Here is a 26,100-nt window from a genome sequence, read left to right on the forward strand (position 1 = left end):
GGGAGTTTGGGATTACCAGATATAGACTATTATATATAGGAGGGATAAACAACAAGGTCCTACTGTATAGCACAGGGAACTATATTCAATATCCTGTGATAAATCATAATAGAAAAGAATATTTTTAAAATGTCTATATGTGTATAAATGAGTCACTTTGCTGTGCAGCAGAGATTGGCACAGCATTGTAAATCGACTATACTTCAATAAAAAAATAAAATTTAAAAAATCAGTCTTTTCTTCTTAATGAACAAAACCAATTTTTACCTTGGGAAATCCATTTTAACTTATTACAACTTAGTGTGGGCTTTAGAACCTCCGTGAGCTCAGAGGTTTGCTAAAAGTTAACCGTTTAATTCCAGTGCTAGGCTTATATAACGGTCTTACAGCAAATTTAGATTTAAAGGATACAATTTTTTACTCTTAGGTTTACATATTTTATTTACAGTAACTATAGTTGTTAGAATACATAAGCCATCACTTACCATGGATACAGTTACATCTACTCAGACTTACGCAAAAACATCAGTGGTGTTCCAGTGTAGGATAGTGGTGGCAGTCTGCCCTGGTACAGGCATCTGGGGGGTGCATTATTTATAGAGATTTCAAAAACAGTGATAAAACCAACTAAAAGTCAGTCTGCTTTTTATTATCATCATGTGCCAACAGTTCTAAACATTGCCATTGATAAAGCACTCTTCCCTGAAAAGGTCTTTTTTTGGCCTAAGATTGAGACAACCACAATGGCTACTGCTGAATTTTAATAATGTATGTGTAAGCTTCAAATTATCACATTTTAATAATTTAACTGTCAGTAAACGTTGTATTATACATGGAAGTTATTCTGAGAGCCCTCAGTTATTCAGTGGGTTCCCTACACACATGGAGTTGGCAACACATGTTCCTTTTGAGAATCAGTTCAGAATGGTGGGAGCCGTTCGGAATTGTGCAAACTCTTTTTCAGCCAGAACTTCACATCTCCAACCCCTGTGGTACTACATATTCCTACATTTAAACTAGAGATTCTAAATAAACAGAGATTGCATGATGATCTTAAAGATGAAAAAAAACAACTAGAGTTATTTCAGTGCTGTTATTTAATGTGACCACTTGGAGATTTTTGTTTAAAATTTAAACAGTAAAACAAAATACAAGCTGTAAGGTGTACTATTCCTGTTTGATAAATGCAAATTTTAATATATACTAAAATCTTTTCTGAATTTGAAAAATCTATTTAAATAGAAATATCTTTAAAATAGAAATATATTCACTCTTTTACATTGTCAACTTTTTAATACTAAAAAAAGAATCAAGAAAATAATGCTATTACTGATTATCAATACTAATAACTGTCATATTGAGGAATGAGGATTTTAAAAAATGATCCTCCTCTGAATGCCAAAGCACATGGAGCACGCTCCTGTGTGACTTGGCTGGCCGCTAGGGCAAGTCCAGGTGGTGTTTGAACCAAGAGAGGTTGGTGGTGCCAGTTCATTAGATCCACAGGCATTTCCTCTTTCAGGCCCTGTTCCTTCCCAGTCCTCATCCCATTTTTCACCAAATACAAGATTCCTTTTCTGAAATTTCACTCTCAGCACTCATGCTCTATTCTTTCACATCATGACTCTCTAAAGAATACTTACATTTTATGGGAACATTTTTTAACAACAGCTTTATTAAAATGTAATTCACATATTACAAAATTCACCCATTTAAAATGTACCATCTGATTCTTACTATGTTCACAGAGTTGCACAATCATCACCACATTTTAGAACATTTCATCACCCCAAATAGGAAACTCCATGACTATCAGTAGTCAGTCTTCATTCCCCCCAGTTCATCTTCTCCCTCCCACCTGCCAGCCCCAGGCAATCAATACTCTACTTTCTGTGTCTATAAATTTACCTATTCTGAACATTTTATATAAATGCAATGATACAGTATGTGGTCTTTTGTGACTGGCTTCTTTTATTGAGCATAATGTTTTCAAGTTTCATCCATGTTGTAGCATATATAATAATTTTTTCCTTTTATTGCCAAATAATACTCCATTGCATGGACATATAACACTTTATTTATCCATTCAAATGCTGATGGGCATTTGAGTTGTTTCCACTTTTTAGCTATTGTGAATAACACTGCTATGAACATCCGTGCACAAGCTTTTGTATAGACACATGTTTTTAATTCTCTTGGATAGATTCCTAGCAGTAGATTTGTTGGGTTGTACAGTAAGTTTATGTTTATCTTTTAAAGAAACTGCAAAACTGTTTTCCAAAGTCGTTGTACCATTTTTCATTTCCATGAGAAATATATGAGCATTCTAGTTGGTCCACATCTTAACAGAAGCCTTTGGAAGCAGGAAGAGGAAAGGAAGGGTGGAGGAAAGGAACATTTGCTGAGCACTGGGCTATACAAAATATATTAACTCCTAATCCCGGGCAATTTTCAGTGTGCTACCCTGACGACCAAAAAGCCTCAATGAATCTTTAGCAGTGTAAGGGCCAAAATAAGCACTTTAACACCCCACTTTCCCCAATGGACAGATCATCCAAAATGAAAATAAAAAAGGAAACACAAGCTTTAAATGACACATTAAACAAGAAGGACTTAATTGATATATATAGGACATTCCATCCAAAAACAACAGAATACACTTTCTTCTCAAATGCTCATGGAACATTCTCCAGGATAGATCATATCTTGGGGCACAAATCAAGCCTTGGTAAATTTAAGAAAATTGAAATTGTATCAAGTATCTTTTCTGACCACAACACTATTAGATTAGATATCAATTACAGGAAAAAATCTGTAAAAAAATACAAACACATGGAAGCTAAACAATAAACTACTAAATAACCAAGAGATCACTGAAGAAATCAAAGAGAAAATCAAAAAATACCTAGAAACAAATGACAATGAAAACATGATGATTCATGTTTTCACCTATGATGATTCACCTATGGGATGCAGCAAAAGCAGTTCTAAGAGGGAAGTTTATAACAATACAATCCTACCTCAAGAAACAAGAAACATCTGAAATAAACAACCTAACCTTACACCTAAAGCAATTAGAGAAAGAACAAAAAACCCCCCAAAGTTAGCAGAAGGAAAGAAATCATAAAAATCACATCAGAAATAAATGAAAAAGAAATGAAGGAAACGATAGCAAAGATCAATAAACTAAAAGCTGGTTCTCTGAGAAGATAAACAAAATTGATAAACCATTAGGCAGACTCATCAGGAAAAAAAGGGAGAAGACTCAAATCAACAGAATTAGAAATGAAAATGGAGAAGTAAAAACTGACGCTGCAGAATTACAAAGGATCATGAGAGATTACTGCAAGCAACTCTATGCCAATAATGGACAACCTGGAAGAAATGGACAAATTCTTAGAAAAGCACAACCTTCTGAGACTGAACCAGGAAGAAATAGCAAATATAAACAGACCAATTACAAGCACTGAAATTGAAACTGTGATTAAAAATCTTCCAACAAACAAAAGCCCAGGACCAGATGGCTTCACAGGTGAATTCTATCAAACATTTAGAGAAGAGCTAACACTTATCCTTCTCAAACTCTTCCAAAATATAGCAGAGGGAGGAACACCCCCAAAATCATTCTACGAGGCCACCATCACCCTGATACCAAAACCAGACAAAGATGTCACAAAAAAAGAAAATTACAGGCAAACAGCACTGATGAACATAGATGCAAAAATCCTCAACAAAATGTTAGCAAACAGAATCCAGCAGCACATTAAAAGGATCATACACCATGATCAAGTGGGGTTTATCCCAGGAATGCAAGGATTCTTCAATATACGCAAATCAATCAATGTGATACACCATATTAACAGACTGAAGGAGAAAAACCATATGATCATCCCAATAGATGCATAAAAAGCTTTTGACAAAACTCAACACTGATTTATGATAAAAACTCTCCAGAAAGTGGGCACAGAGGGAACCTACCTCAACATAATAAAGGCCATATATGACCAACCCACAGCCAACATCATTCTCTATGGTGAAAAACTGAAACAGTTTCCTCTAAGATCAGGAACAAGACAAGGTTGTCCACTCACCACTATTATTCAACATAATTTGGAAGTTTTAGCCAGAGCAATCAGAGAAGAAAAAGAAATAAAAGGAATCGAAATCAGAAAAGAGGAAGTAAAGCTGTCACTGTTTACACATAAACAGTAATATCTCCTACTCGGAGGTCTGGCTTTGGAGATACTGAGTGAACAAGACAGACCTTTGGGCATCATCTATTAGCTCCCTCTCAAAGGCTCTATGTTCTGTCAACCCAAAGAGATTGTGAACATGGAGAGAAGGAATTTGACTTTTATTTTTTATGTCCCAGGACAACCAAAACAGTGCTTTGCTTTATTGTATGTCACAACACACTAGCATGAAGACATTTAAAAAATCACTGAAATGTTAAACATACACAAAAACAGAATTGTATGACAAACTCCAAAATATTCATCACCAGCTTCCACAAGTATTGTTATTCTGCCATTCTTGTTTCAAAGCCTGCTGAGAGGTGGCAGAGTGTGCACATGGAAATGGCCAGGTCCGTGACAGGGAAACGCAGTAGGCATCAGGCTTGGTCAAGGACCCCAGACGTAGGGGCAGGCAGTGGGATACCATCATTCACACGAAGAGACAGGAAGCAAAGCAGTTTGCCAAGTGCTGGTGACACAGGTAGGGTCGGGAATCAGGTGTGGGAACCCGAGATAAATTGTACCCAGCAGCTGGCTGGCTGCCTCTGTGCCTGGTGCACGCTTCAGGGTGGTCTTAGAGACACTGCACAGCCTCTGATGTGTGACGGACCCTCTCCCCACAGCAGCCTTTGCGGATGCTGCTCCCTCTGCTAGGACGCTCTGCTCTTCCACCAGCTTCTCCAATGGCTGCTTTCCCAGTGAAGACTTCCCCGGCCACACTTTCTAAAGAGGTATCCTCTCTTCATTATTCTTCAACTTCCTACACACCATTCTGAATTTTGTAATTAATTATGTTAGTGTTAGTTTACTTGTTTATTTTTAGTCTCCCCTGCTAGACTGTAATCTCCAATGAGGGCAGGAATCTTGTCTTCCTCCTTTACCTCTATCTCCTCAGAAACTAGAAAAGTGTCTGACACATAATAGATACTCAATAAATATTTGGCAAATGAATTAATGATAGACAGTTTTAAATTTCTGTTAATATCTTGATTGTTGAAGCACAAGTTGGGTACAAAAGAGTACAGGAAAACGAAAGGGTAATTTCTAATTTAATCAGGGTAAATGGCACCCTCTAACTAAGTGGTTCTCAATTCTGGCTGCACATTAGAATCACTCCGGGAGTTTTAAAAAATACAAACACCTGCCCTCCTCTATAGACAAACTGAATCAGAATCCCTGGGGGGTGGTTCCTAAGCATAGGTATTTTTTTTAAAGCCCTCTAGGTGACTATAATGACTTGAGAATCACTGCTCTAATGAAGAAACACTACAAGGATTTTGACATTAAGATGAGGGCAGTGAATTTGGAGCAGAAGGCAGGTCTACTAAAGTCAGGTTTAGAGTGAGTCAAAATGACGTGTTCTATTCAATCCTTTCAATGCTTAAAACCAAATCAGAGATGAAATAAACAGAGATTGATAATAGTTGAAAGTTAGTGGGTGAAGTATCTAATGACTGATAGCTTTTTAAACTTTATAAATAGTGTAGTGCATTTAAATAAGAATTAAAAACAATATTCTATTTCTATTTTTAAAGACTTCTGCTTTTATTTAAACAAACAAAAAAATCAAAATTGAGTTAGAAAAGACAATGTATTATGCTTGGCTCTCATGGTCACTTCTATCAGAGGCCCATTTCTTGGTTCCTAAATGTCATAACCAGACATCACTGTGCCCTTAATGTTTGCAAATATAATGTTTAAGGTGAAATAACTTCAAGTTTGTCATATTTTGGCACTCGCAAAAGATCTTTCCAACCTACCAAAGGGCATTCCACTTTTCCTCTCCTTTCTTTTTTTTTCTTCCTCCCTCCCTCCCTTCCTCTCTTTCTAGTCAGATTATTTTTAGATAATATTCTAGTGTTTTAGGTGAACCGATGAAGTTAGGTAAGGCGCAGCTTTTCTCATTTCCAGGGCTGGCCTTGCTCCTCCATCATCTGAAGGTGGCTTCGAGGATGGCACACTATGCTCCTAAGCTCAAGCACAGTGAGGCTGCAATTGCTTCTTCTCCCTCTCCCTGATTTAGTTAGGTTGCTGCACAATTTACTGTAACTGTAATCCCTCAGTATTGCAATCTGGGAGCAATATAAATGGTTGACGGTAGAGTGAGATTTTCAATTGTTGCTTCTCAGTGATTCATATAATGTGCTGTCATTAGCACTTTTTATGTGACATATCATGGTTTCCAGGGCTTATTGGGCCATTTATAAATACCACATGAAGGTATTAGAGCTAGCGTTGCAGGGTGGTTACTTTCTTAATTGCCTTCAGTGGGAAAGGTTGGCAGCATCTTCTCTGGAGGAAAATAAAATGTAATTTTTTGTTTGTCTTTAACCATTTGCAGTCAATTCCTTTCAAGTGCAGGAATCACAGCTTCCCTCTTTTGTTCTTCTAATTCTCCAGTCACTTAATTTTTGCAAAAAGATTTACTTTTCATACTTTAGTTATCATTACTTGGTTGATTTCCAGGTATCTGTATGAATATTCAAATGGATATCATCTTGCCACAGTTATATTTGTTATTAATGATAATTACTGATATTACTGACTTACAGAATTTTACAAAGTGACTTTATAAAATAACAATAGCCGCTGCCATTTGTTGAGTGCTTACTATGTGGTAAAAGATACATATGCATTGGTTCATTCAATCCTTTCCAACAATGCTCTGAGATAGACACTATTATTGTCTCCATTTTATGAAGGGAAATGGATGATTGTTGAGGTTTAGTAATCCGCCCAGGGACACAGTAGTAAATGACAGAGCTGGGTCTGAAACTCAAGTCAGTCTGATTCCAATGCCAACACTTTTAAGCACTACATTCAGATACTCCCCACTCCCTGACCCCAGCACAGTTAGCCCCATTTTACAAAGCAGGAAATGCAAACTCAAGCAACTGGAACACTGTGGTGCTGCCCTGGAGCCTACATCTTCTGATTCCAGGTGCAGAGCTCTTTCTACTTCCCGAGACAGCTTCTACCAAGGTAAGCTGTTCAACTGCTGACATGTGTCACCTACATCCCATGCACACCACTCAGGTTGATAAATAAGCAACGGATGAAGACTGGTAGTTAAAAATCAGAGGGGCTTCTCTTTAAAGCATCAGGAGCAAAAGAGCTGCGTGCCTGGTCACATGGTGCAGGTGCAGGCTCTGATCTGAGAGGCCAGGGTTCAGAGGCACAGAGGAGGAAAGAAGCAAGTCATGCCCACTGGGCATGTAGCCCAGGCGCTTCAGCCACTGACATGGAGCCAGCCTGAGTCCCAGTGATTGATCCTGCAGCTGAGGATGTCCTTCTCTCAGCAGCCGCAGGTTCCCACAAAGGAAGGTTGCACATGGAGAAGTCTTTGTCAGGGACTCTAATGAGAGGATTGGGTTTCACATCACAGCTACCCCTAAACAGGTACTCTCTGCTTCTTTCATCTTCCTGATGGCTCCCACGGGAAAGAAAAGAAAGAGAAAGGAAGCTACGCCAAGAAACAGGTCACAGGCTAATTTGGCAAGGTTCTGTACCACCCCTGCCCCACCACCTCCAGGTTTGTAACTTTGAGATTCCTTAGTTCTTACACAGCCTGTGTGGCCAACAGAGAGCCATGGGAAAAGCTTTCCTAAGTAATTTTTCATAATCCATCCACCACGACTCTCTGGAAAATTAAAGCCTCTGACCCTTTGTACATGCTATTGCCCCTGTTTGGAAGATTCTCCCCAGACCTCAAACTCTTCTTCCTGTGGCTAGCTTGCCCTTCTCCTTCAAGATCCAGCTCAGGCACTGCCTCCTCCAGAAAGCTTTCCTTGATGCCCCATGCCTGCCCTCTACCCAGGCTGGCATCTGTTCCTCTTCTGTCCTGCTAAAGCACTTCTGCCACAGTCCCTGCTGACTGATCCATCTCCTATCCACACTGTAAGCTCCTTGAGGGCAGGGACACTGTCTCCAGGGTCCAGCACAGTATCGAGCACAAAGCACAAGTGTAATAAAGCACTTAATTCTTTCTAAACACTCTATTTTTTCTTGTAAAAATAGCCTTTTATTTTTCAGATTATGAAAGCAATAATGCCGACTGCAGCAATTTTTCATACAAAATCCACAAAGAAGAAAATAAAAACTATCTATAATCCCACCACCCAAAGAAAACCACTTTTAACATTTAGATGTAGTCACTTCCAGTAATTTTCTATGTGTACGTGTACATATGAAATCAGAATCCTACTGTCATATCTAGTTTTCTCAAGGATTATAACAGTATCTTTTGGAGGCAGACAGAGGAGACATTTTTATCACAATTTGAGTGATGAGAAAACTGGAACCCAAAGATACACATCTAATGGATGGCAGAGCCGGGACTAGAATCTGTGAATCTGTCACAGTACCAGGCTCCTGCTGCTCCCCTGAGGCCTCCTCATTAGGTGGTGCTCTTCTTGCAAGAAGAGAGTGTGCAACATGCAGCATTAATGGGACATGGGTCTGCAACTGGATGTTCTTCCTCAGGAAAGGGACAGATTTAAGCTGATCCTGTTTCCACATCATGGTTGTGTAGTGCATAAAGAGTCTAATGTTTCAAAGGGAAACAAGGATGGAGCACCTAGGATCTCATCCTTGTGATAGGCTAAGAAGCGGAGCTACGCAGGTATCATTAAGATGCAGAGTTTCTTTCCAATAGCCCAATGACACCTGAACAGTGATGGCTTGGCTCAGAGCATGTTGCTATGGGAACCACAGATATAGGTTCAATCCCGTCATAGACTAGTGAGTTTTCTCTGACCACTGACTGTATTCCAGAACAACGTACACAGCAGGTGTTCAATAAGTGTGCATTGGGCCGAATTGAATGTTTATAGTTATTCATAAGGGGCAGTCAGCAAAAAAGAATGTTTCCAGCAAATATAAATATCCTTACCACTATGCCCAGTATAGAAAAGGCTATCCAATGTGAACTAGCTTTCTATTTTATCCTAAGCAAAGAACTAAATTGTAATCCCTCAAACACACACCAGATTGTTAGCTCTACAGATGAGGGAACCAAATCTTATTTATCTCATGTCCCCAGAATACCTAGCCTAGAGCCAGACACATTTGAAGTGTCAATGTTTTTTGAATTGAATTATATTTGCTAGGCCAGTGTGGGAGTTAAGAAGATGTTGACTAGCAATTCACTATTCCTTTCCTTGAAAGCTCTGTAAATCAAGCTCTTAAAAAAAGCAGCAAGCTAAATTCCAAAACCCTCTCTTAGGAGAAATGCCCATGGCTGGGGGGTCTGGACTATGTCCACTGAATGTTCAGATCTCTTCTGCACAAACATCCCTTACTCCCAAGAGAGCCCATGACTAGCCGACAGGCTGTGGAGACTCACATGTTCCCTCTTTCCCAATGGCGAGCAGGTCAGGGGAAAGGGGTGGGAGTCGAGTGATGAAGCACTGCTGGACTAAATGTTCTCCTCTTCCCAGGAGAAGGAAAATCTCACAACAGGAGGAGAGTTGGCACATTTCTAGAGGAACAGCCAGAAAGAACATGGGCTGTAGTTGAAAATGATCTTTTCTCAAGATAAATTTTTCTTTTTTAAAGGACTACCTTCAATATTCTCTCTTACCTTAGATTGGAATGGCCTTGACAGAGCTGGACTGGAATCCTACAAACTCGAATCAAAAGCTGACTGGGTAGGTGGAGGGGTAATGTGGGATATGGGTTGAGGTGCCATTAAGCTAAGACCCGATAACGACAACAACAGAAAAAAAAAATAGTATCTGCTAATAGGATCTTTTCCTGAAATGCACTGAGCTGAATTTGAAGGGACTGTAATAGAAAATACTGATTTTTCTGGGAGGCAACTAAAACATAACTCACTAATGCCCTAAACTCTTAACATTCTTGAAGATTTAATCACAGTGTAAAACCCACAAGTTTTTATTGGCAGTGTTTGGATATCAACTGTACAAGTCTCTGAAGAGGCAACAGTATGATCCTAGGTCTGTGACCATTGCACATCTCAGAGGCCTGCTGGCAAAGTCTGTCAGATTGGTGCCCGGGTCTAGCCTAGTAAATTCTTTCCGGGAGACTTAGGACACACTCTCCCAGCTGAAAAGTTCTCTGCTTATAAGGTACAGAATTTATTAGCCCAAAGAAAGAGAAAAAGAAAGCCTGCTACCTTTTAAAGTGCTTTTACATACAGTTTCTTTACTAGAGATTGGCATTTCCAGAAATACAGCTGTCCAGAACGTTTGAGCCTTTGTACTAAATCAATAGGACTTGTTTTAGCTTCCAGTGAACCTCTGTGCTGCTACTACCTATCAACCAAGGTGTCTCATGGTAAGCTTTTAAAGAAAGTCACCTGTATTATCGCTCATTTGGGGAGAACAAAGCCATGAGAACTTGCATCTTTAACCTAACATGGGGCCATGCGAAGGTACATAGAGAGTTGATATGCAATCCAGGTTTGTCCAGCTCTGGAAATCAAACCTGTCTAGTCACCCACAGACCATAGGTTTTCTTCTAGCCTAGGTTTTCTTCTCTCCAGTTCCTCAAGATGCCTGTTCCCATCTCCAGACTCAATTCTGAGACAAACAGTGGCCTCAGACCACAGCACAGACACCAAAGAGAGTACTGCAAGAAATAGTGTGGCACGGTGAAAAGAAAATAGCATTTAGAACTGAAAAACTCTGAGTTCCAGCTCTTACTACTTGTCTGACCTTGGATAAGTCACTTAACAACTTCAAAGAACCCTAGTTTCTCTTCAGCAAAATAAGTATAAATAGTCATACTCATCTCACCAGGCTCTCTTCAGAGCAATTATGACAAATTTTTTAATCTTATTTATGTGTTTATATACTTTCCATTTCTTAGTTCACTTCACTAGACTATAAGCTCCAGGAGTTCAAGGACCTTATCTTTTTGGCTCATCACAGTGGCTGTTTGCCAGGAATAGTGATCAGCATATAGTACATGATCAAGAGGAGTGAAAGAGATTTGGATGTGTGAAGGAAGGGATATAAGGAAAGACAGGAAAAAGGAAGGACAGAGTGTTTGGAGTTTTACTGATGTGTGGTATATGAAAGTGGTCTGTAAATTGTTAAGTATTATACACATTATCAAATATATAAATAATATTTAGTGCATTAATTATACCAGGGTGATCTTTTAAAAATGTAAGTTAGATCATGTTACTGCCCTGTAGAAAACCCTCCAATGGCTTTTCATACTACTTACAGTAAAAGTCAAACTCCTTTTAGCTTTCAAAGCCCTTCGTGATCTGACCCGGGCTGGCCTCATGTCCACTCTCCCCCTTCCCTGCCAGGCCCCCAGCACTCTGGTGTTCTTATGTTTCCTCAAACATGCCAACTCTGTTCCTGCCTCGGAGTCTTTGTGCTAGCCCCTTCCCCAGCCTGAAAGCTCTTCTGCAAAAATCTGCATGTCTGGCTCCTTCTTGTCACTGGGCTCTTGGTTTAAATGTCACATTCTCAGAGAGGCCTTCCTTGTATATACTCTAAAGGAGCCCTCACTGACCCCCTCTTAGAGTAATCCACTATCTACTTATTCAGGTATCTACTACTAGTCTCCTCCCCAGTGCCTGATGGTCAATAAATATTTACATTTGTGTGACATTATATTTTTTCAGTGCTTATATTTCATAGATGCTTTTCTAATTATTATTTATTTTATCACCACAAGTTTATGAGCTCAAAACAAACAACAAACAAAGGAAACCCCCTATGGTTACAAGCTGAAAATTCCCTCTCACCCCTCCATACCCCAGCCCCACATACACTGAGAGAGAGGTATCCTGGCCCTGTGAATAAAAGCAACTGTGCCAGTCCGCTTTAATATTTGTGACTTAATTGAAGTCATGTACAATCAGGGATATAATAATTACTTAGTACTCTAACTAGAGGAATTATTTTGAGACATGGAAATGGTGCTGTTGGGTGCCAAGATGTTCTCTGTTCTGGGCTTGGAGGCCTGGGTTGTGAGAAGAATACGGGGGTGGAAGTGGTCAGGGGGAAGCAAATGGCAGGAACACTCACTGGTTCCAGTTGGGTTTGTTTACTGTGGACCCCAGGGCAGCAGTAATTCTGTAGGAAGATTACTGGACCAGGGCACAGAAGCAGGTTCTAGGGCTGGCTCTACATGCCCCTCCCCCCCACCCCAGGCTATCATTCCCCCTGTTATATGAGGTGGAACTGGATCATCTTGAAGGGGAATGCCAGCTCTGACATTCTATGGGTTAATGAGAGGAATTTGACCTTTTATCATGACTAAGATGTCTGTGAGAAGGATAACTCACGTAATATTTTTGATAAGCACAGCTTTTCTGGACTAAGTGGGATTTCTTTGATTGGTCAATAAAGTCACTGGACAAACCCAGATCTCTGCTTTTGCCATTCTTCTTTAGCCTTCCCCTTCCTTTGCTTTCCTAGAGAAGGTGATACCCTGGGCAAATCCCCTCATTGTCACAGAGGGATCAGCATCTAGTGTAAGTGCACTTCAGCCACTCTCCAAGGGATGGGTTCCTACTGTATCTGATCTTGGCCAACAATCTCCCATCTGCTTTCAACATGTTGCATCTGACATCAGCTAATGTCTCCTATTAGCATTAAAAGAAAACAACCTGGAAAAATTCATTCTCAAGCAGAGTTCAAACAGGGCACAAGTAGATTTGCAATCTCAACTGCACAAGGTTTGTTAAAATAATAGTGGTAAGTATATAAATATATATAAATGTATATATGTGTATATGCATAAACCCGTATGTATATACGTGTGTGTATATATTGGGGTATGTGTGGGAGGTGAAGCCAAGAGTCTGTAAAATGGGTCAAGAATTCTTCTGTTCAATTTATGAAATTAACTGGTAACAGAAGGAGGAGAAAAATTCTACCGGTGTGGAACAGAGCATGATCAAAAGAACTGAAGGACATAGAAAAGGAGTTGGGAACCTTTATCTTACACTTACTGGTAATGGGTTAAAATTCTGGTCCACGAGGTGATTGTATCCGTGGTCAAAAAATGAGTGCCGAATCACAACATCAATGCCCCGATTGGCCAGCATTCCTAAAGTGTTCAACCATCTGAAAAGCAGGGGGAAAAAGCTACATCAATACATTTTAAAAATAGCATATAACAAGCTCTATAAAAATTGGCCAACATACACACATACACACCACCACCCACACCCATCAAATTTACCTAGTACTTTAGAGGAAACTATTTTAAGCATTAAATACACAGATGGAAGAGATCTATAGAGATGATCAAATCTAACCTCTTCATTTTATAAGAAAATAAAGAGGTCGAGGGGAGTAAAATGAATTGCCCTTGGTCATAAAATAGCTTGTTGCTAATGACTTATCTCTTATTCTTATAATACTAACAAATAAAATGAACACCCTAGCCACTTGTAAGCCTAAAGTCATCCCCCTTGACCACAAGACACACAATCACAGAAGCACACACACTATATTTTCCATCACTCAAACTCCCCTGCTTGCACCTATTCACTGTACATGTACTTTACATGTGACGCTAACCCACATACTCCTGTGACCTATGGTCCAGTCATTTGCATCCCTCATATATCACTGTCAGTAGGCAATGCAGTAATAATTTCCCTTGGCACTATAACTAACTATACAGGGATAGGAGTATGCTACCATCACACACATGTTGCAGTGGAGGACCTGCATTGCTCACACACTTATTACATACCCATCATGCCAAATACCCACTCTCCAGGGCATGCTATCCTTCAAAAATACTGCCCTCATTCATTCATTAACTCATTCATTCATTCATTTGCGAATTGATTTCATTTTCTTTCTTTGTATTCTGAAATGCAAGGAAACTTCCAATTGTAATAATATATGTGTGTAAGAAAAGTGACTTAGAGCTTCAGTCTTCTCAGGGTAAAAGATAAGGCATTTCACAATCTTTCCTAAGAATATATTGTCTGGCTTCACCTATCACCTCTTCTCTCACCCTAAACTTTATTCCCCAGGCTCTAAGCCACATAAAACTACTTTTGGGGCCTCCCTGGTGGCGCAGTGGTTGGGAGTCCGCCTGCCGATGCAGGGGATGCGGGTTCGTGCCCCGGTCTGGGAGGATCCCATGTGCCGCGGAGCGGCTGGGCCCGTGGGCCATGGCCGCTGGGCCTGCGCGTCTGGAGCCTGTGCTCCGCGACGGGAGAGGCCACAGCAGTGAGAGGCCCGCATACCGCAAAAAGAAAAAAAAAAAAAAAAACAAAACAAAAAAAAAACTACTTTTGGCTGCTCTCACATACTTACCTGAGCCTTTATATGTTTTAACTTCTCCTTAGAATTTCCTTCCTCTCTTCCACTAACCCACCTCACCTGGCAAATTTCTTCCCATCTGTTAATCTCCAAGTCAAGTGTCATTTCCTTCTAAACTCTGCTGCCCCAGCCAATAGTAGTACCTTTCTCCTCTGTACTTCCCCAGAACTCTTATTCATACCCTCTGCTGGCCCACTGAATGATAATTACTTACTTCTCTGTCTTCTCCCAGCTGGTATGAGCTCATCAAAAAATAGACACATTTTAGCTTTGTACCCAAAACAACCATCACAGTTCCTGGCACACTATAGGTGCTCAATACTCTAAGTTGAAATTGATCTGGATAAAATTAGATTCTAGGACTTTGAGAATCACCATTCAGCATACTAGGGACAAATAATGCACAGTTATGATTTCCCAAATCTGAGACTGTATGGAGCTCCAAACCAGTGATCTTACTGACATGAAGACCATTGCTAATTAATGACTATGGCCAGAGCCCTTGTTTCCCCATGGCTTTTCAGAATAGATGGTTAGTTCTGGAGTTGTCTTCACCTTCCTCCTGTAGTAATAAATCTCCTGAGTAGGGGAAATAAATGATGTTCCAGGTCTCCCTTTTATGTTCAAGTAGAGAAAAGTGGCAAGATAACTGGTATATCTCACCAAGGATGCTTCTGCAGCCATTATCTTTCATCCACAAAACTTTATTGAATATCTACTACATGGCAGACATTACTAGGTGCTGCAGACACAGCAGTATGCCAAGGGTAGGGCATCAAAGAATCTCAAAGCCCTGATTGGGAAAACTATCCTTGAATACTTGGCAGCAGAGAATTCTAATTTGTGCATGCATTTGTATATGCCCTGGTAAGCTTATAGTTATGCCATGTATTGAAAAAGGGCTGTAAAATGCCTTCTTTCCAACTCCTTGCTAGCCTTCTGGAGCTTCCTAGAATGCTTTACATTTTTTTTCCCAGGAAGCAATTTATGCCCCTTGGAGAACTGGACTCAAAGGGCATATATCTAGGTACCGCCACTGGGGTTGAGAGGAAATGGGTGATAAAGAGGTAAGAGAGAAGACCAGGGGCAGAATGAGCTGGTTGTCATTTGATCTGTCAACAAAGCATTGGACATCTGAACTACAACCAAAATCTAAACAACAATGTTAATCTGTGTTTGCAAAGCGACTCAGAGATCTATGGATATTTGGCTGATGCTCATGAAAAGGCAGGTCTCTCTCTAGCTCTCTTCATGAAGGTCTGTGGTATTTCTCATTTCACATCACTCTCTAAAGGGAAGAACGTTCACGAAAACAGTACAAGAGGGCTGCTTACTGGGCCCTGCAGAGGAGTCCTTCTGCGAAGGCTGAGCAAAGGCCATTCTTCTTCTGATTCCAGAGGCCTCCTGCAGTACGGACTGTCAACCTGTCTCTCATAGTGAAACCCCCGTGAGGAGAGTATTTTTGAAAGAAGACCCTCAGCAACAGTGTAGCAAATGCTGATTCACTCCATTTCCTTCACTGAACCATGCTCCCTGAACAACCTCTCTGTGCCTCTCATGTGAGGACACAGGGCTGGAAGACCCCAGCCATCATCATGTAGACATTGACTCATTATCTTCATTTGCATCTGCCAGGATGCCATCTCAAAGACAATCTACTTGACCAGCCTGATTTGTCCTTCACAACTGTATTGAAGAAGCTGCCTTAACGGAGATCTACAGCTATATAATTAGGAGAAGCTGTTAGTAGTGAAATGCATAGTTGAAGGCAGAGCTGCAGTTCTTAGGAGAACCTTGCTCAGACAAAAAACCAGGACCACAGACTAGACTGGACCAGGAACAGGTCACTTGGTTAATCTGTGGTCCATGACAATGGCAGGCCAGCCAGAGGTCCTCATGCTTCTGGCTTAAGTTGTTCTCCAGACGATTGCAGTAGCCTTCCAGTTCATTTTCCTACCTCTTGCCTATCCAAACTCTTGTGCATACTACTATCAAAGCCAACGTTTTAAATACAGGTCAGATGGGTCTCTCTCTTCCTCCATAATCATCAATGGCTTGCCACTGAGTATAGAACAAGGCCTCATTTCCCCTGCCTGGTTTTCAAGGTCTTCCGTGATTTGGTGGTAAAACTCTGTCCCTAATCACAGCCCTCACTACACCCCTGCAGATACTGAGCTTTCTCACATTAATCATTTCCCCTCATAATGTTCCTTCAGCCTCTATGTTCCCCACTACCATCAGCAACAATCTTCACCTATAGAAATTAGAGAAATCTATGTTCCACTCAAATGCCTCTTCCTCCGCAAAGCCCTTCCTGATCCTCCCATTCAGAAATTCTTCATTCTTTTGCATGTCTACCCCTTTTGTGGATAGCCCACGTAAGGCAGAAAGAGAGATGGCATACTGTAGTGGCAAAGAGGCTGGACTCTGGAGCAGACTGCCTTGGCTTGAGTCCAAGCTCTGCCACTAACCAATAATCACATTTATCTCACTGGGTTCTTATAAGGGTATAAGGGTATAATAAGGGTATCTAATACACTGGTTGTTAAATTATTAAATACATATAAAGCACATCAGATAGTCCTTAGCACATGGTAAGCACTATGCAGTTAAAATTTTTATTATTATGACACTTGTCTCCTACAGCTTTTCTTATTCCCCATCTCCATTCCTCCAATCGTAAGTTTCTAAAGGGCAAAAACCCTGTCTTACTCTTACCTATCTCCCAGGACTCAGGTGAAAATTAGAAGAGAAAATGTATGTTGTCTGTACTGTATTTTGCACTGAAGACATAAAATAAAGCTCTTATTACTATCATGATTACTACTACTATTATTACTTTTGCTCTAATGCTGGTACCTGAGATCTTAGTAACTAGACAAGTCCCTAATCGCTGTTTGTTGAGTGATTAAACACATTTACAAAGAAATGGATGAAGAATTTTCAGTGGGAAACGAACCCCCACCCCCTCCAATGGGCAGAATAATGAGCAATTTCACTGTCCTTTCCTCAAAGCCCTTGGGAGTGAAATTGCAAGTGTTACTCACAAGAATCCTGCAGCATAGGAATCTGACAGATTGTTTGTGCCTCCAGCTGAGGTGGTCACCACACCTTCAAGCCAAATCTTCTTTCCTGGGGTGTATGTGTTAACCACCTGTTCACACAACAAAAGCAGAAGGAGATGATGAGATTTTTAAAAGCTGTTCCCAAATGAGAAGGAACATACATTCCCTTAAAGAAGTTCCTCTCATTCCCTGCTCCCAGGTGGTCATGACCCACAGGTCATGCATGGTGATGCACCCCATACAGATAGCTGGCACACACACACAAAAGAATTAATATTGATACATGTCCACTCAAAGAAATGATCATTTTTTCCCCCTAAGAAAACCCAAGTGACAATGTGACAGAAGAACAATGCATCCTTATCTAGGACATAAGTTGACTGCAACACCCTTCACTGGAAGATACAGGTGGTATGACGTTTCCATATTAACAAGTATTGAGAAGCAAATTTTCTTAATACTCTGTTATGGCACATCCACGGATGAGTGTACTGTCCATGCATCAGCAGTTGTGAATCATGAGAGAGGGCAGAGATCAATGTCTGGGAAAGGTATATTATCATTACCAAGGCATGTATGTATATTACAACCACATTTTGAAAATAACTGCAGTAAGTGTAAAAAGAAAAACCACTGACTCACACGTGAAACATGCTACACAGGGAGCTGCTTTCTAAGTATACACAAAGCCTCTTGTCAAAAGGTGGCCCTCTGAAATTCTGAAATGTCCTTGTCTCTGATCCACAAGCTGGAGATTGGCCAGACTATCTAGATGTGGTCTCAGATTCTCTGGAGAGCAATCTGGCAGTACTTAGGGATAACGTTGTATGCTGCGTAATCTCTAAGAGCAGAGTCTAAGACAAAGGCTTGTCTACACGTAGTTCATTTGGGAAGAAATAACAGGGAGCAGGAATGAGGAACTGGGGACTGTGAAAAGGAAGAAGAAAAAAACAGTACAAGAATGAGTTTTCAAGTTGGTAACTACTGGCAACTTATACTTAATTCTACAGGGAACTTGGTAAAAGCCTTAAGAACTGTGTCTCAGAACTGTCCCCCTCAAAGCGAGGGGTGACCAGGGGAAGCATTCATCATTTGACTCCTATTCTCCAAAGGTCAAGAGCAGCCTTATGACCGTTATCACCCCATTTCATTGTGCAGGCATGAGTGCTGAGCAGGTTCCCACCGTTCCACACTCTGCCTTAGAGAAGTCCCAGAGCAGAAAATGAGAGGTCCTCCCGCACCACACCAGCACCAAGCTGGTTGCAGCCTGTGCAGCTGCCTAGCTCTGGTCTCTGCAGGGATGGCTAGAGTAGGAGGTGGGACTGAGAGGATGCGGGTTGTGCACAAGAGGGGCTGGACAGTAGTGTATTTAGGTCCTACGGCCCACCAATTCCTCTCCTAGACACATAGAACAAAGCAATTCTGCTTCAGATCTCTAAGGGGACAAGTATGAAGATGTTTACTATGTCACTGTTTGTGGCAGGTGTTCATTGCTAGAGGAATGAAAAAGTAAAATACATACATGGAATATTATGCAGCAGTTAGAGCAATACATTCAATATAAGTCCAGCAACATGAACAGGCTTTAAAGATTTAGTGAGCTTTTAAAAAATAGAAACAGAATGAGGTTTATGGCACAATATTATTTATGTAATTACTCATTCATACCCAATAACACTAAAAGTATATAAAGATACATCTCTGTTAAGGACATATATCAAAGACATAAAGAAGGCATGTATAAAAGGGAGGTGAATGTAAGTGGGGATTAGAGACGAAGGTGAAAATTAAAACAAAAGGAGGGCTTTGCATGAACTGATGATAATAGTTTGCTGTAGTTGAGGACGGTAATTAATTCTCTGCACCTCAGGTCTTAAAAAAAAAAAAATATGTATGTTGTAACATATATACCAGAACTTTCCTTTTCCCAGACCCGTGGGCAGACATTAGCAAGCAATCATATTCCTCTTTTCATCTCTCCCTATGTATAGCTCCCTGCCCTCTGCTCTCTCCCCTGCATCTACTAGGGAATATGCATTATTTGAGACCTATTTTAAAATCAGGGTTGGTAAAGTACTTGACCCTTTCAGGGTTAAAGTTGTAAATATATTTTTAAAATTTGAGATGTAAGTAAGGATTATGATCAAGAATAGAAGAAAAAATTAATAGTGGAGGTCAAACTGGAAACTGTTAAAGATTAAATAAGAATTTCTCCTTGCACCCAGAGTCATTGAGGACACCACAAGGTGGTCCTCTCCCTCTTCTTGACACTGCTCAAAGCACCCAACCCAAGGGCAGCTGGAAATAGTATAAATAAGAAAGCGAGAAAAACACCTTAAATGATCAGAAGACAGAGTCATACAGTGAAATTAAAGGCCTACAGTGATGATTCCCCTTAAAACATTCATGCTTCTGATACACTGTGTGCTTCCTTTATGACTAACTGGAACTATAGGAGCAGTTCCATGTGTAGCTGTATTTCTGATGTATCTGTGGGGAGGAAGGTAATCTCCGCGTCTTACTCTTCCGCCATCTTCTCCCTTGATCATAGTGATGGTTTCATGAGTGTTTGCATATGTCCAAATTCATCAAATTGTATACAGGCAGACCTCAAAGATATTGCTGGTTCGGTTCCAGGCCACTTTTTTTCTTTTCTTTTCTTTTGCACTTAGTCTAGTTTCACTGGCTCATAGGGTGCGGCGGGCAGAGGCCTCAAACCCAGCACTTTCAGACCAGAGTTCCTAGCGCAAAGCGGCTGCACAACTTCCCAACTCAAGATGGAGGCAGCGACAGCAGGCCGTGTGCAGAGAGGCTGCGCCCGGACGGGATCTGGAGCTGTGACTAACTGGAACTGAGTAACATATCTGTGTTTTTCTTTTTTGCCTTTGGTTTCCAGGATAGTCAAAGATTAATTTTTGCTCAAAGATATTGAAATGATTGAGGCAGTTAGAGAAAGGTGATTTGGTTAAACAAAACAAAATAAAACAAAACCAAAAGGTAACTAGTATAAGATGATGAACCTTGAAATCATTGAGCTAAGTGAAAGAAGCCAGACACAAAAGGCCACACATTATATTCTTTCATTTATATGAAATGTCCAGAATAGTCAAATCCATAGAGACAGAAAGTAGATTAATGGTTTTCTAGGGTTGGAAAAAGGGAGGGAGAATGAGGGGGGAGGATGGGGAGTGACTACAAATAGGTATGGGGTTTCTCTGGAGGGTAATGAACATGTTCTAAAATTAAATAGTGGTGATGGTTTCACAATTCTGTGAATATACTAAAAACCACTGAATTTCACACTTTTAAAGGGTGAATCTTATGGTATGTGAATTATACCTCAATAAAGCTGTGTGTGTGTGTGTGTGTGTGTGTGTGTGTGTATCATTAGCAAAAGGAGAGGTAGACTCTAACAGGCAGATAACTGATGTGGAAAGAGGACTACGTCCTGGAAATCTGGGGTTCTACCACATAGCAGCTGTGAGACTTTTGGCTCATCATTATCTTGGACTTCAATTTCTTCACCAACATGTAAAGCCACAAATTTGAAGTAGATGAAATCTAAGTCCTTTCCAAATACAAAATGTTAAAATGTATTAGTATTTTGTAATGCTTATGCAGCTCCCCTTGGCTCCTATCCCTCAAAGGTCAAGAGTAAATTTGATTATGGAAATTAAAATTAGATAAACAACAAATATGGGAGACAAAAAAAAAAAAAAAAAAAAAAAGCCAGAGCTGGTCAGAGCTGGTCATCTCAAAAACAAAGATCTGAAGATCTGGGCCAGAGGTAAATATTGAGAGTGGTGGAAAAAGCCACAGGAGTAGGTGAAATTACCTAAGGGGAATATTTTAAATTAGACTGAAAAAGGGCTAAGGCTGTCCATCCAAAAACATTAAGGCATTATCAAATGCATTTATTCATTTACTCAACAAATACTGAGCATTTGCTATATGCCAAGCAGAGTTCTAGGGGCAGACAGTGAATGAAACAGAAGTCTCTGCTCTCATTGGCTTATATTTTAGTCAAGGGGAGGAGACTGACAATAAACACACAAACATAAATTTAGAAATAATAAGTGCTAGAAGGAAAATGAAACAGAGTAATCTGACAGAAAGTGCCTTGGCAGGAGGGGAGGGTTGATATTTTAGATAGTGGTCAGGAAAGATCCCTCTAGCTCCTTATATAAGGACTTTAAAGTCTAGTTCCTTTAAATGTGGACTTGCTTCCAGAAAATGGTTGGATTTATAAATTACTGTGTACACAGGACTCAGCAAGGACACAGACTCTGTGTAAATAAAATTCATCTGAATTGTCTTCTGACTTGCAGGAAGATTTGGAAGGAAACAATCTAAAACTTTTTGTAATTGGTGAGGCAGAATTGATTAGTGGTTAGGGGCATGGACTCTACACACATTGCCTGTGTTTGAATCCTGGTTTTATCATTGACTCACTGTTGACCTCACTGTGCCTTAATTTCCTCAGCTGTAAAATTAGAAAAAGAGAGCATTTCCTGATATTTAAGTGACCTAATATTTGTAAAGCACTTGGAAAGGTGTCTGGCATATGGTAAACTCTTTTTTTTTTTAACATCTTTACTGGAGTATAATTGCTTTACAATGGTGTGTTAGTTTCTGCTTTATAACAAAGTGAATCAGCTATGCATATACATATATCCCCATATCTCCTCCCTCTTGCACTTAAAGTAAAGCAAATGTTACCTAGACAACTCTCTTTGTCCAAAGCACATGAGATTGTGTTTGGATCAATCTAACTTTACAGTTGGTTGCTTTACTTTTGGATACATTTGTGGTGGTAGGTAATAGACCAGATGTATGCTAAATAGCAGGGAAAGGCCTATTTCGAATTTAAAATGCACATGTATAATTCACATTCATGTAATTAGCATTCAGAGTATTCGTTTATCCACTCAGCGCAGGAGCGATTCTTGTCGTTTTTCTGGAGAAGCCACATGAACAAAAAACACAGGGAGGTAGTACTTTGATACAAAACCAAACCAGTTATATGAAATGTTATGTGGGGTAGAGATTCCTAGAAAGTATCAATGATAAAAGTTCTGGGAGTAGTTGGTATGAATCAAAAAGGATTTTCTGAGCATTGACTGTTTGGGACATGGTGAGAGGCTTAACGAACTGTGTGTCTACCATAAGCAGAGAAGACCATCATAGTAATGTGTAGGGGAGGTACTGAGGCTGGGTGCTGGTTGGGACTGTAGAGGAAATTAGCATGGGCAGAAGAGAAGAGAAAAAATTCAGGAAAAACAGATGGAACCAGCTGCAAAATTCCCTTAGAAAGCGAAACTCTAAGAAACTGAGGGCTATAATTTAACACTGTGGTTTTCTGAGTAAATGTGATTCCCCCTGTGCTGGAAGAGAGAAAATTGGAGGACTGGAAAGAACAAGGGTACAGGTCCTGGTGAGAAATGATGTGCCAATGAAGATTATTTTAAGGAACACATTGTCTGGGGAGGGAGAAGAAGTACAAATGCTGAGATTACTGAAGTGAAGGGAGAGGGGAGTTCAGTGGTTGGCTCCCTTTTAGCAGTTCTTTTGTCCCCAGTAGACTTCAGCCCTTGGGCCCATGTGGACAAGGGAGCTTTGAGGCATCCACAGAACAGCTTAGCAAGTTGCCAGTGGCTGCTCAGAATCCTTGGGCCAGATGGGGGCAGGGTGGTATGAAGGGAAACCCTCAAACTCCCTTTCCTCTCATTTCAGGGGTTGAGGACATCAGGACTGCTTCGTGTGGCTATACTGAGAGAGGAGGGGTGAGAGAGAAAAACAGTATTGATTTTTTTCTTTTAAGTTTTATTTTCCCTACCACTTTGAATATTTTTTTAAAAAAGAAAACAGTAAAAATAGGAAAATAACCATTTTTGTGGCATATTTTCAAACCTGGGCTTCCTTTTCCTGTTTCTCTCAATCTGTGATCTGTTTAGAAAAGAACCCTGAGAGCCTGGTTTCAGTGTGCAAGCGATGGTAGCCTTGTAGCAGCAGACATGTTGTTTATGGTTATCCAAACCCAACACCTTCCTTAATGAGAAAGGAAGCAATAAAACAGGAATTGTGGACAGGCCAGCGGGGCTAATCAGCCCTGGCAAGAGGCCCACCCTCCAAAAGACGCTGGAGTCCATTAATTCCAGCATCTCATATAGTTGGAAATCAACTTCCCCCACGACTTCAGGAAGAGCAGTAGCTCTTTAAGCAGCCAGAACTGGTCCCCTATGTCACTGGTGAGAAGGAGCTGAATAGCTTTAGGGAGCTTCTTAAACCTTCCCATGCACATAGCTCTTCTTGGGGGTGCCCCTGCCTCTTTGCTCCTTATTGTATTTATAAGAGGTCCAGGTGAGAGCTCAGTAATGTTCCAATTTTTCTTTCCATTCTTCTTGTGTGTTTTTGACTCTAAGCTACCTACCATATTAGAAGAGGACAGGACCATTCCATTCTGCCCTCTCCTTTCTCACTCACCGTCCCTTCCTGAGTTCGGATCTTATCATTTCTCCCTTGGTCTTCCTGAAAGTGTATCCTTCTCAAGACTATCCTCTACAGTGCTGCTGTCTGTTAACTTGACAAGTTTCTCCCTAGCTTCAGGACCTCTGTGGCTTTCCATTACCAGCAGCAGAACTCAATCATGTGCTCACAGAGTGGTCTGTGCGACTATCTGGCAGATGCGCTATGAGTGACTTGTTTCAGATAATATCGAAAGCAGTGATTTGGGAAATGAGTTACTTAAAAATAAAAGAAAGTAGATTCAATGTTATCACAATAACATTCTTTTCATTCGCCAGAATTATGAAATGTTTCCTTAACATGGAAAAAAAAGCAAAGGAGCCAGTAAACTACACACAGCCCCACAGTCTATTTTATCCACTTGTCCATGGGAGCATGTTAAACATGGTGAAATCATGGTGATAAACACTGATCCATGGGATATGATACCAATTCCTTTACTTGGTATCTAAGACCTTTCATAACTACCCCTTGGCTACCTTTTCTCCTCTCCGTCCCCACAAGATCTGAGGTTCACCACACAAAATGGACACACCATTTTTCAACTACATGATTTTCTTTTAGGTTTTTGCTGATCACTTTCTCCCTTACTCACTCCTCATCCATGTTGTCTGATTTTTTTTTTTCATGGCTTATTTTAAATGTTACCTCCTCTGTGAAACTTTTCTCAAAACTTTAGAAAGTTAATTCTCTCCTCTGGCCTCCAAAGTTCTTGGAACCTATCACTATCCTTGACCTTATTATACTGAGTTGTAATCTTCTGTTTGCCTAACCCTCCTACACCATAAGCAGCTGGAGAAAGCCACATTTTTTTTTCCATTTTGCATGCCCTTTAAAATACTTGTCAGCCACTTTGCTTATTAAAAACTTGTTAAATCATGAGACAATGAAGTAGTTTACTTGTTAATAAGTGAGAGGTAATATTTTACAAATGGAAATGCTGAGCAGGTATCAGAGAAGATAACTAATAACCTCAAAACCACAAGAGCAAACATTAAATTCTCACAGTTCCATTTCAGGACTCTGTTCACTTTCTAATTGAATTTTCCTGTTTGAGGAGACCTAGAAGCTTCTGGTTCACTAAACTGCCTCCATATTTAATATGTCTTTCTCAGGTTAGACAAGCTGAGCTATTCTGAGCTCAGCCATTCCAATATCTTATCACATTCTTCCTGATTTATTTCTTCTGTCTAATGAACTTCCTGTCAGTTTCATTAATTTTTTCTGTATAATTTCTTTTTAACATCTTCCTGTTTCAGAGTGCCATATTTGCCCATTTTCTTTTGGTATCAGATCAATTTTTAATTTGTGGCTTCTGTTTCTGTGTCATTTTTAGGATTTAAAATTGTATTCTCTGCTCTTGTTATCTCAAACCGCAGAAAAGCAATCGAGTGTAATTGCAACTAAACATAAAATTAAAATAAGAAAATACACAAAAAAGAAAGTCACTGGGGAGGCAAGGAAATTATGATCATATGCAAGAAAATGAGGAAGAAAGTTTCACAGTCCCAAAGCAATGACTATATTCAAGGATAAGTGCTGGTGGAGGGAAAGAATGGACAGCAGCTACCTGCACATAAAACACTCTTCTTCCCTTCTCCAGTCCTCTTCTATGACTAATCAACCCCTCAGGCTTACTGGCTATCTACTGATGAGTCATAGGTTCCACCAGCCTCAGAGGTAATTTCCTCTCATTCAAGACAAACCCTGTAATCTCCTGACTTCCATGTGGAAATGTTAGAAGGTCACCCAAAGCTGCCTTTTCCTCCTGAAGAAGATTTTTGCCCCAAGTAGCAGTTTGTTCTCAGGGCCCTTCCCCCAATATGTCCTTCATATGGTCATTGCCTTCCACACAGCAGGACCTCACTATACATGTGCACATGAAACATACGAATGGAATCCAGTGAATGAATGCAAATCACTCCCTGAAAATCCTTGTCCGCTTCCACTATCTAATATTGTGATAATATTAGATATCACCTAAGATTGTGGCCCCCAACTTTC

At 40.3% G+C, this 26,100-nt stretch overlaps 1 protein-coding gene across 4 annotated transcripts in view; it reads right to left on the minus strand.

Annotated features, from left to right (window-relative positions):
• Nucleotides 1-26,100, minus strand: part of HPSE2 (heparanase 2 (inactive)) — a gene marked incomplete at its 3' end in the record, with an annotated part of 567,935 nt that overhangs the window by 102,697 nt on the left and 439,138 nt on the right. For all 4 annotated transcript variants that reach the window (XM_082631580.1, XM_082631579.1, XM_082631577.1 and 1 more), the window contains 2 exons: nt 17,554-17,660; nt 13,174-13,288 (listed from right to left, as the gene is read on the minus strand). In XM_082631580.1, the coding sequence (XP_082487706.1) occupies nt 13,174-13,288; nt 17,554-17,660 (222 nt within the window). The remainder of the gene's footprint in view (nt 1-13,173; nt 13,289-17,553; nt 17,661-26,100) is intronic.

This window comes from Mesoplodon mirus, assembly GCF_964341445.2.
Source record: "Mesoplodon mirus genome assembly, chromosome: 2".
NCBI classification, from domain to species: Eukaryota; Metazoa; Chordata; class Mammalia; order Artiodactyla; family Ziphiidae; genus Mesoplodon; species Mesoplodon mirus.